This window comes from Carcharhinus amblyrhynchos, chromosome 1 (assembly GCF_965287045.1).
Source record: "Carcharhinus amblyrhynchos chromosome 1, sCarAmb.v2.hapA, whole genome shotgun sequence".
In the NCBI taxonomy this organism is placed as follows: domain Eukaryota; kingdom Metazoa; phylum Chordata; class Chondrichthyes; order Carcharhiniformes; family Carcharhinidae; genus Carcharhinus; species Carcharhinus amblyrhynchos.
In genome coordinates, this window is record NC_137324.1 from 85,527,755 (window position 1) to 85,539,198 (window position 11,444).

At 37.0% G+C, this 11,444-nt stretch overlaps 1 protein-coding gene across 3 annotated transcripts in view; it reads left to right on the forward strand.

Annotated features, from left to right (window-relative positions):
* The window catches only part of atp8a1 (ATPase phospholipid transporting 8A1), a 362,709-nt gene extending 352,118 nt beyond the window's left edge, over window positions 1–10,591 (forward strand). For all 3 annotated transcript variants that reach the window (XM_080188142.1, XM_080188135.1, XM_080188148.1), the window contains exons 35-36: window positions 6,495–6,586; window positions 7,016–10,591. In XM_080188142.1, coding sequence (XP_080044268.1) covers window positions 6,495–6,586; window positions 7,016–7,113 — 190 coding nt within the window. In that variant the 3' untranslated portion in view covers window positions 7,114–10,591. The remainder of the gene's footprint in view (window positions 1–6,494; window positions 6,587–7,015) is intronic.
* The last annotated feature ends 853 nt before the right edge of the window (window positions 10,592–11,444 follow it).

An 11,444-nucleotide genomic window follows, 5' to 3' on the forward strand; every position in this document is an offset into this window, starting at 1 on the left:
TTGAATTCAAATTCAATACCTGCCATGGCGGGATTTAAACCTGATTGCCCAGTACCCTGAGTCTCTGGAATACTAATCCAATGACAATGCCACTAAACCACCACATCCCAGCAGATAATCAAAAAAAAGGAGTAACATCAGACCTGGTATTGATGGACAAGGCACTGAGATGAAGCTAACTATCTTTGACATGCAAACCCATGCAAATAGATGATGTTGGCAAAGGGGATAAAATACAAATAATGAAACTGACAATGTCAATGATGGAACTATGGAGTGCACCAGAGTTTTGTGGCTATAAGATAAAAAAGTAACAAAGAAGTTGAGGAGGGACACAAAATCTAGCCTGTGGCACAGATCTGTATGCTTTGGGACATTGGATAGGGGAAAAACTTGATTTGACAGTCCTGAAGTTTTAAAGTTTAAGTTTGTTTATTACAAGTAGGCTTACATTAACACCGCAATGGAGTTACTGTGAAAATCCCCTAATTGCCAAACTGTTTGAGTACACGGAGGGAGAATTTAACATGGCCAAAGCACCTAACCAGTACTGAATATGGAGTAGTGTGAGTACACTTATGAGACATCAATAGAATGTCAAAAACAAAAGGAAAATTAGAGAAGGGGCATTATTTGAAGCAAATGGAGAGTTTGATTTGAAGTATTAAGTTGACATCCTAAGCTATGGTTCAGTGGTGTCAGCTGAAATCCAGTATCTATTGATGTACAATTCTGAATAGGCTCTCCTTAAGATCAAGAACATTTAAGATAGTAAAGCTGAACGAAGTTTCCCATTGTGGAAGAGACAAATAAAGCCATCTTTGTGCCCACCACCTAAGGCAGTCTGAAGTGAGTCGAGCTATTATTTAACAAAATAGTAGAAATGATCATCGACAATACAGGTCGAGTATCCCTTACCCGTAAACCTGAAAACTGAATACATCTAAAAATCACACTTTTTTAACATTAATAACCTTTAATATGGGGACTCTGTTTTTCTGCATTGTTCATCTTATGATTTTTGTGATGATCTTGTCAAAAAGCAAATTATTATAGGTACCCTGTATTTATTATTCAGTAATACAAGTAACTATTCTAGCCATTTATTTTAGCCTAGACTTAGGCTATTGTGATGTAAGTTTATACGCGGTATCTGAAATCCAAAATGCAATCGGTCCCGAGGGTTTTGGATAAAGGATACTCAACCTGTAGTCTGGTTGTAAGCAGAGCAAATGCTTGTCAATATTTAAGCAGACTATTGTATGGAACCTAGGTACTAAACACTAGAGAAAATGAAAAGGATTATGCTTTTTTTAATTTTAAAAATACTCTACATAGAAAATGCAACTTGTATACCCTACTACTAATCCCCCAAAACTAAGAAGCAATTTAGCATGGCCAGTCAATTTAACCTGCACATTTTTGGACTGTGGGAGGAAACCGGGACACCTGGAGGAAACCCATGCAGACACGGGGAGAATGTGCAAACTCCACGCAGACAGTGACCCAAGCTGGAAATCAAACCTGGATCCCTGGCACTGTGAGGCAGCATTGCTAACTGCTGTGCCACCATGCTGCCTGCATAGAATGTGAAACATTCAGGGAACTGATTTTGCGCACAACCTAACTTTTTCTATCAATTTTTGAGGGATCATGCAGCTTTGTGATAGCTTAATATCCAGGTTTCTTTTAAGTTATGCAAGTGGAAAACACCAACCAAACAATTGGAAAACATCAGCCAATCCTTAATTTGTAGTGTGATCTTTTTATTTAAAAAAATAAATGCACATCTGGAAATCTGAAACAAAAGTTTGAAATGCTGAATCACGCAATAGACCAGTGAGCCACTGTAAAGAGAGAGAACCTGAACTGAAATATAAATATTTAATACAATTAAATTATTTCCTCTAATTTTCCACTCAGTTATATCCATAACATGAGCACAAACCAGTTTAGATGTCTGAAAAGATCACGGAATTTTGGGCAGAAATGAGTTGCACACTGAAGTCTTTTCAATCTGTCCCTCAAACTCCATCTGAAAGTATTTCTATTCATAAAATAACTATGATTTCCCTCCCCCAATATCAAAAATGAATATCCCCCAGTTGGATTTGTTCAGTGGGACTGGGGTCTCAATATTGTGACCAGATTTCCTGGGGCAGTAGAATAGAAAGCTACACCCAGATTCTTTAATTACAATTTTTAAAGTTTTAAATGTATCCTCTCTGGATTTTCATTTTCTTTCATGCTTTTTTATGACATATGTCAAGTTAAAAATTGAAAACCCTGTGCTCACTCACAACATCTTAAACATGCTGTTCCTGATATATGTGACATCTTGTACAGAGGATGTGGGCATTGCCAGCAAGGCCAACATTTATTGTCCATTGCTGGTTGCACTGTAGAAGATGGTGATGTGCTATCTCCGTAAACGGCTGCAGTCTATGTAATGTTGCTGCTGTTAGGAAGGGTATTGCAAGATTTAGATCCAGTGACAATGAATGAACAGTGAACATTTCCAAATCAGGATAACATCCAACTTGGACAGGAGCTTGCAGTTGGTGGTGGTCCCATGCGCCTACTGCTGTTCTAGGTGGTACACGTTGCAGATTTTGTGATTGTTAAAGGAGCTGAAATTTAAGTTTTTGACTGAAAGAAAACAATACATTGTTCGATTTCAGCATTTCCTTTTATACAGTTGCTTGTACTAACTTATGGCCTTAGGTGTCTCTGGTGTAAAGAAAGTAAGGGATGTTACTGAAGTTTGAAGTTACTAAAGTCATTATGCAACCAGAGAGTTGAAGAGGGTGCAGGAGAAAATGAGGTGCTCTATATCATAGAAACCCTACAGTGCAGAAAGAGGCCCTTTGGCCCATCAAGTCTGCACCGACCACAATCCCACCCAGGCCCTACCCCCATATCCCTACATATTATACCTAATAATCCCTCTAACCTACCCATCCCTGAACACTAAGGGGCAATTTCTTAGCATAGCCAATCAACCTAACCTGCACATCTTTGGACTGTGGGAGGAAACTGGAGTACCTGGAGGAAACCCACGCAGACACGAGGAGAATGTGCAAACTCCACATAGACAGTGACCTGAGCCAGGAATCGAACCCAGGACCCTGGAGCTATGAAGCAGCAGTGCTAACCATTGTGCTACCATGCTCTCCTTTCAACCTGATTTGAAATATGAAGGCCAAAGGTAGAGAGATTGTAGTATGACTGCAGGGGAGAATAAATTTGAGCTTTGGAGAGGACGAGGGTCTCATTTGCAGACAGAACAGATTTGGTATTTGATCTGCCCGGTGTAGGGGAGATGATACCTTGACCAGCAAATACAATACATTGGATTAAAAGCTCCAAATTAAATTTATTATCCTGGCCAATCATGGTGTAGATTGTCCTGCATTGTTTTAAATGTATTCAAAAAATTTCAACCAAATTCTAAATCACTGATGTAATTTGATTTTATTAGTATGATAGGCTTAGGCCACTGAGAAACTAAAATAACAATTGTCTAACAAAATAAATGTTTTAATCTTTAGGTTGGGGGCACCTCCAGGGATCCTGGACCTCCCTGGCTCGCTATCTTACATTTCTTAATGTTGAAGCAGGCACCAGTGTCACTGTAACATATAATCTTAAATGTCAGACACGCTTTTTTCATTCACTGACAAAATCGCAAATTTTCTAGGAACTAAATTTTCCTATATTATTTTCTTACAATTTTTTCTGGATAGTCAACTTAGCCTGTATCAAGTTTACTGCCTACCTTTTGAAACCAATTGCTAGGCATGCAAGAGGCAATCCAGCATAAATCTTTCATCTCCTCCTTTTCTCATATTTGCACCACTGTCCTTAAGCAAAGCCCCTAAAGTAAATGCTTACAAATAAACCTTTCATCCATTTGGTGCCTTATCCCTATATAGCCCGTGAATTGACTGGAAAAGTAATGTTGTTACTCTGTCAGCAAATGCAGCCTTCAGTTTAAAATGTTCTTAAAAATGCTGTCTTCTCTTTTTCAACAGCCCTTCAGAGCTATTTGAAATTTAAAGATTAAAAGCTAGAAATAGTGAAGCTCACTCCAGCCTCTCTTTCAATGCTGTGCTGTAAAATAAATACCAGGACTTATTCTCCACAAAATGTGGTAGTCACTCCCATCAATACTGTCAGACACGGCTGCATTTGTGACGTGTAGAATGGTGAGGACAAAACCAAATAGGTTTTTCGCTCTTGGTTCTCTTACCGCCTACACATGCCCAGTATGACAGATATGTCCTTGAGGAGTTGGTTTATTTTGTCAGTAGTGATGATATTGAGCCGCTCCTGATAAAGAACATTGAAACCCCCCAACTGGAGTACATTTTTGCCTTGTCTACGCTCAGTGCTTCCTGTGGAGGAATGTTGATTCATCAACTGAACAAGGGAAGTATGCGGTAATAAAAAGAAAATACAATACTGCAGCTCTGGCCTCACCAATGTCCTGTACAGCTTTACAATACTTCCTTCTATACTTCAATCCAAGGCCAACATTTCATTTGCCTTCCTAATTGCTTGCTGTACCTGCATGTTAACTTCTTGTGACTCACATATAAGGACATCCAGAACTCTGTGGACTGTAGTATTCTGCAGTCTCTCTATATAATATTCTGCTCTTATATTCTTCCTGCCAAAGTAGACAACATCTCATTTCCTCCCACTATACTCTATCTGCCCAACTTTTGCCCACTAGGTTAACCTATCTGTATCCCTTTGCAAGTTATTTTGTTCCTCCTCAAAACCAGTTTCCGTATCCTTATTTGTATAGTCAGTAAATTTGACTACATTTAAATCCTTTATCCAAGTCATTAAGTAGATTGTAAATAGTTGAGGTCCCAGCACTGAACCCTGTGGCATCTCACTAGTTAGTTTGGCAACCTGTAAATAATCCACTTATCCCATTCTGTTTCCTGTCTGTGCTAATATATTAACTACAACACCATGAGCTCTTATCTTGTGTAGTGCTTTTTATATGACAGCAGATTGAATTTTTTAGAAATCCAAATATGTTACATGTTCCCCCCTCCCCCCATCAGTCCTGCTTGTTACATCCTCAAAGAACTCTAATGGCTTTGTCAAACACAATTTCCTTTTCATAAACCATGATGACTCTGCTTGATGTTATGATATTCTAAATGTCCTGCTATTACTTACTTAATCGTGGATTCCAGCATTTTTCCTAAGACAATTTTAGTCTAGTAGGCCTATACTTTGCTGCTTTTTGTCTTCCTCCTTTCCTGAATAAACGTGTTACATTTGTGATTTTCTAGTCTGCTGGAACTTGCCCAGAATTTAAGAAATTTGAATGATTACAATCTAAGTATCCATAATCTATAAACTCGCTTCTTTTAAGACCTTAATTGCAGGCCATCAGATCCTTTTAGTTTTCCCAGTATGTTTTCTCTGGTGATAGTGATTGTTTTTAAGTTCCTCCCTTCCTATTCCCTTTGATTTTGTATTCTTGGATATTTTGGAAAGCGGGGTTTCCCATCCTGTCACTCGACAGTCACAAATCCCAGCAAGCATTAAACATTTAAGCGTTAACAAGCATTTACTGCATCATAAGAAGCATTAATTGGCTGAAGACAGGAGTTCCACTTGATTGAAGAATGGAAGTCCTGCCTCAGGACCTGTTAGCCAGTCTGATTGACCAACAGCTCTGTAGCCCCAACATTGGGATGAGGTGGGGGGGCCTGCCCACTGTGGACAGGGAGTCCTTGAGAGAAATGACACTTAATGGCCTCAATTGGAGTGAAGGCAGATGAGAGTGGGGTGGAAGGGCCACCTGGGGAATTTCACAGGCTCCTGCCTGCACGCTCACTAATGGAGGACTGTAACATTATGCCCATAGATCTGGATTCACATTTAGATCAGATTGGTTAAGAATGGAAGATTCCCCCCACCCCACTCCCCCTCCACCCCACAACCCTGGAAGGACATTGTGAACCGTTGAATGCTACGAATTGGATGTGTTGTCCATTCTGTAGTCCTCAAACATGACATGGTTTAGAACTGAAAAACAACTTTTTGTATTTTATCCAAACATTAATCTGAACATTCACATTTTGAAAAGTAGTTTGGCATGTTCAACCTTTGGGTGGTATAATGTTACTGAGTACTTTGTTTCAGTGCAGAAGCGATTTTTGAACACTCACACAAATGTATATATGATATAAATTATAATTTATATGTTTTTAGATAATATATTTATGAAGGATGCTAGGTGAACAATGGCTTTAGAATTTATAAATATTTATACTGACTGAGTGCAAGTCATTGATAAAATAGTGTAAATTTGTCTTGTTTGGTGAAGAACGGGCAAAATCAGCATTTATAAAGTTCAGAAAGTCACGTGTTTAAAATATCCTATTAAGTCATAACCAGGTGGGGAATTAATATTGTTTTTTTTTCCTAAAGTGTTTTGAATATTTCTTCTCTTTCCCAAAAAGCTTAAGTGAGCGAGCACAACTCTTAAAGAATGTTTTTAGAAAGAACACTTTCAACCTTCACCGTTCTGAATCACTCCAACAGAGCTCATTACGTAAGTATCTTTCTCCCGAGTGTTTCCGAACCATCGCCCCAGGATTTAGTAATTATGATTAAATCCATGTGTTTCAAGTCAACTCTTTGTCGTCCTGTTATGCTCCTGTTTTCTCCCCTCCCTTTCACAGTCAGAGGCCATAGAAGCACCTTCTTGCAAGCAAATATATAATGCCATGGATTCCTCTGTTCCTCTGTCATTTCTGACCTGGGAGTGCACATAGGGAAACCTGACAATGGTTGAGATGGATGGAACAGCATTTATTTTGTGTATGCATGAATGAAAGCCATCTGCTTCTGTGGTGTCTACTGGGGGAGGGTATTTATAATTATTGATAATATGATGACAAACACAAGATGCATTGCAAAACTTTATCTTCTAATTTAGTGTTATTATACATCTTATGACACCTAATCTTTATTGTTATAGATGGTTATGCCTTCTCTCAAGATGAGAATGGCATTGTGTCCCAGTCCGAAGTGGTCAGGGCCTATGACACCACCAAACAAAGACAAGATGACTGGTAAACGCCCAATACAGGAACATGGATTGCAAACAAGTGTTTTAAATAAGAATGGGACTTCGGACTTCAAAAGCTGGAAGATCTAAGTATGAAAATGTTGCTGCAAATAAATGTAAAGATTGGGATTTTGTATGCTTCATGGAGGAGGAAAGTGCTAATCACTTTTGTTGTGTATTAAATAGACACATACACTGTGCAGATATACATTAACATAAACTCACTGTTAGAATACCAACATCGTATGGTACTCATTAATAACTGGATTGCCTGGGCTTGAAATTTGTCACGGTATACCTGATAGCTGTCTTTGACACGATTGTTTTAAAAAGGCAGCTATATAAAATACGAGTGATATTTTGATTTAAACCCTGATCAGTATGAGCATTCATTTCATGTCTTTAGGGCAAATATCTGTTACAATTGGATACTGCTTCCTAAATTTTCCTGTTTGTTATAAATTATAACATATACCAATTAAACCTTCATATAAACTGTTTTTTGAAAGAATTCTACTGAATTTATTTTTGGTTTGGTTGTTTAACTTTGTTGTTGCTGTTGCTCCAGAAGATGTTTTGAGAGTATACTCATTATTATTGCATGGGTTCCTCATTTTCATTGGCTCTGGAGGAAACATTAACTCCACTAATGCAAAGTGATGCACCTATGTTGTGAAGGTGTACCTATATAGATCTGGCATAATAATCCTGGAATGTGTTTTCAATCACTGAAAAATGCAAATTGAATAGAAAAGTGTCCTAAATATGTCTTATTAATACAGTATTAAACATGATACTGATGCTGCTCTTCCAGTGGCCAAATCTTCTATTTGCCAGAACTAAAACTCTGCATGAGCCTTACTCAACCACTATGTAATCACTTCAGTCGATTGAATTTGACAGCAGCCCTATTCTCCAGTGTACTATCAAAGGAATGAAGCACATCTCAAGTAACTTTGCTGCTTCACTCTTTCTGAAGTGCAATTTACACACACAGTGACTGGTTGAAAGCTAGGATTCCAGCCATCTTGGCACTTGCTTCTGAACTTGTGTCTTTTGCTGGCGGTGGCCTTGGATATGCTTTTCTCTTTGCCTAATATTCAAATGAGTGTTCAGAATGAAGCAAATGTGTTTTTTCTGTGACTGGCTATGTGTCCCATTATGTATACACTTGTGAAATTTGTGACTTTTCAAAGGATTTAATATTCGACAAACATTGTTTCAATATCAATTTCTAAAATAGCAGTGCTTTACACTGCTTTACATCTCAAATGAAGCAATGAGTGCGGCAATGCTTCAGGTAATATTTTTATAGAACTGCTTTAAAATAACAGTTTGAGTAACTCCTGTCAGATAGGAGATTTTTGAATTTTATAATTTCCTTCTTGCCCAATGAAATGATCAGTTATATTCTTTGAATGCACCTTTGCCATGAGCCTCAAACCTGTTGTGATTAAAACATAAAATAAATATTTATTTTATTACTGATTACCATCTCTAATTAGATCAACTCGAGTCCTATTTTGTAATAATTTTAGTCAATTACTTGTGAATGTGCCAATTCATGATGCTTTTAATTCCAGTCTATTTTCTGGTGAAAGCAAAACTAAAGTTTGTTTGGTTCCACAAGCAGCTTCATTTCACCAGTACTGATGAATTAAATCAAACAATTTGGTTCACAATATTCCTGAACAACTGCCATTTAAAGGAAAATCAATTTCCTTCCTAGTGCAAGTTGAAATAAATTTACTTTATTTATACTGAGTGTGTGCTTCTGTGGCTGTCTTAATGTAGCACACTACGCAGATCTGACAGCGAAAACCTGGATGAGATCTCTTTATAAGACCTAACTTCACAAAGGGACATCCCTTGTTGCTTATTCAGGTGTATTAATGTGTGTTTCTTTGCATTAAACTGCTTTGGCTAAAAAACATAACCTGTATTTTAAAGATTTCTATCAGCATTCCATTCAAAACTGGTCTTGAATGATTCTTTGTTTATGTGCAGTTTTTAAAACTAACGTGAAGATTATTTTAATATTTCAGTTTCCTGATTGAGCATTTGGCACAGAACATCTAGATTTGACTGAATATTAGCAACGAAACTAGATTTGTGAACAGTGAGATATAAGGCATGAACAGTAGAACAAGCACGTACAAGTAATAACAGCATGTAGCATAATTTGCAATATTCCATCCTCTAAAAGTAACTTAAAGATAAATTTTGTTACTACCGCAGCTACTGACAATTTGCAGCAAACCAATGTTGCAGAATAGGACACAAATTCAAAAGTAGAAAAAGTGAAATACAACTTGAAAATGCACAAAATGTTCTGAGAATAGAATCCAGTTACTTTCACCATTGATTTGCAGCTTGCTGTGTCCATATGCTTATTCTATGTGCAACATGTTCTGTGTTTGTCAAAGTCCTTGAATGAATGTCAGAAAGATGGAAAATTCAAAGAATGTGATTACTTGTTGTCTTTTAATCAATGATAGCTGTTGTCTCCCTCCAATATGCAGGGATCACTGTGTGGTGTGCTTGATTGCCTGTCTGTATTTTTGTCTTATCTGCATGAGATCAAGTGTTACATGTACATTATTGGTGCATGACTAATTTTCTGATCTCGCTACCTGTCTGGTGCAAGGTTAGAGACAGATGTTGCAGATTAATGAAAGGTAACACCACGCAGCAAATTTCAGTGGACAAAGTAATTCTGGCCAATTATTGTGTGCATCCACCATTCTGGAATAAAAATCTTTGTCCATATAACTGGCCAATAGCTCTAAATTATTTTGAGAGTTTAGAATTCGCACTGACATGTCCATGTCCATTTCCATTTGGTTCTGCAAAAAGGTAGTGTCCAAATAGCTATGGAATGTGTATTTTGCTTCACGTGTTCTTAATGCCACAGAATAAAAAAAGTGAAAAATCTGATATTTTAAATTAATTGATCATGACTACTTCAAAATAATAAATCAGGTTTCAAAAAGAGATTGCCTTGATTATTTTGTTTGATGTGACAACAAAGAAAATTTTAATGCATGTTTACTACATTAGTAATAAGTAAACGAAGTTTGCCTTCCACTGCTGCCAGTCTTGCATTGTATTTAAAATCAATCTAATTTAATGGTGGAATTTGCCTTGAATGTTGTGTAAAGATGAAACATATTCTGTACATTGGATCAGAATTTTTCTGCCAAAATTCCAGAATACTGATTAAAATTCCCTGTCGTTTGGTTTTGCACTGCATGAATGGTGACCTTCAAATTCAATGTTCATTGTATTCCTCAGGTTTAGTTTTAACTTACTGTAAGAAAATGCACTGTTTTATATTTTGTTGTAAATCTTCAGTACTGTATTTTTTTTATTCTGTTACTTACCATTGACTCTTGTGAATTGCATGGTGGCAGTTGCAATCCTTAAATGTTCTGTCTTTTGATTGTCATAAGGATCACATAGTAAAACTAAATTTACAAACCTTGACCATACATGTGTTCATGTTTTATTTTAACGTGTACAACAATTTTAAAATCTTTTCCGCAAAAGTACATTATAAATTAAGTGTGGCGGGAAAATGGATAGATGGCACAAATAAATAAGTATGGAGCAGAATATTTTGGGAAGAAGGAAGTAAACCCTAAATGGCTAAGGTCACTAAGTATGGAAGAACAGAGAGATCCAAGGAGATACAAAAGAACTTTAACAGGGCAAATGCAAGAAGAGAAGGTTCTAAAATGCCAAGGTGAACTCTAGTTTGAATCATAAGCAAGCAAGTGATTTTGAATTTACTTAAAACTTTAGTTAGACCATAGTTGGACTATTGCATCCAGTTCTTTACATTCCATTATAAGAAAGATATTCAAGCAGTGGAAAGATAATAAAGAAAAGCTTGAAAAGTTTGAACTTTTTCCACTGGATAGTTAAAAGGGGATCTAATAGAGATTTTTTAAAATTCTGAATTCCTCAAAGAATATACAGTGAATATTTTCACTGCTTGGCAAATTGGGGTTGTTTCTATTGATAAATTCAGAGATCAGTGCTGACAAAATCATAGAATTAATGTGTTGTTAAATACTGCATTGACTGCTATATAGAAAATAACGTAGAGTTGGATTTTGTAGTCATTGGCAAGCAAATGACAGCTGTTTGCTCCACCTTCATTTGCCCATGGACTTTCAATGGACTTTTGCACCAGAATCTCAATCAGCCAACAATTGAAAAAGTATGGGTTCTTTTAGAATGCCCCTGGGATGTGTATAAATAGGGCAAAACAATTTGCATCCTTATCAATCAGATAGTAATATTGTTAATGTGCAATGTGGAATTTGACCAGGGG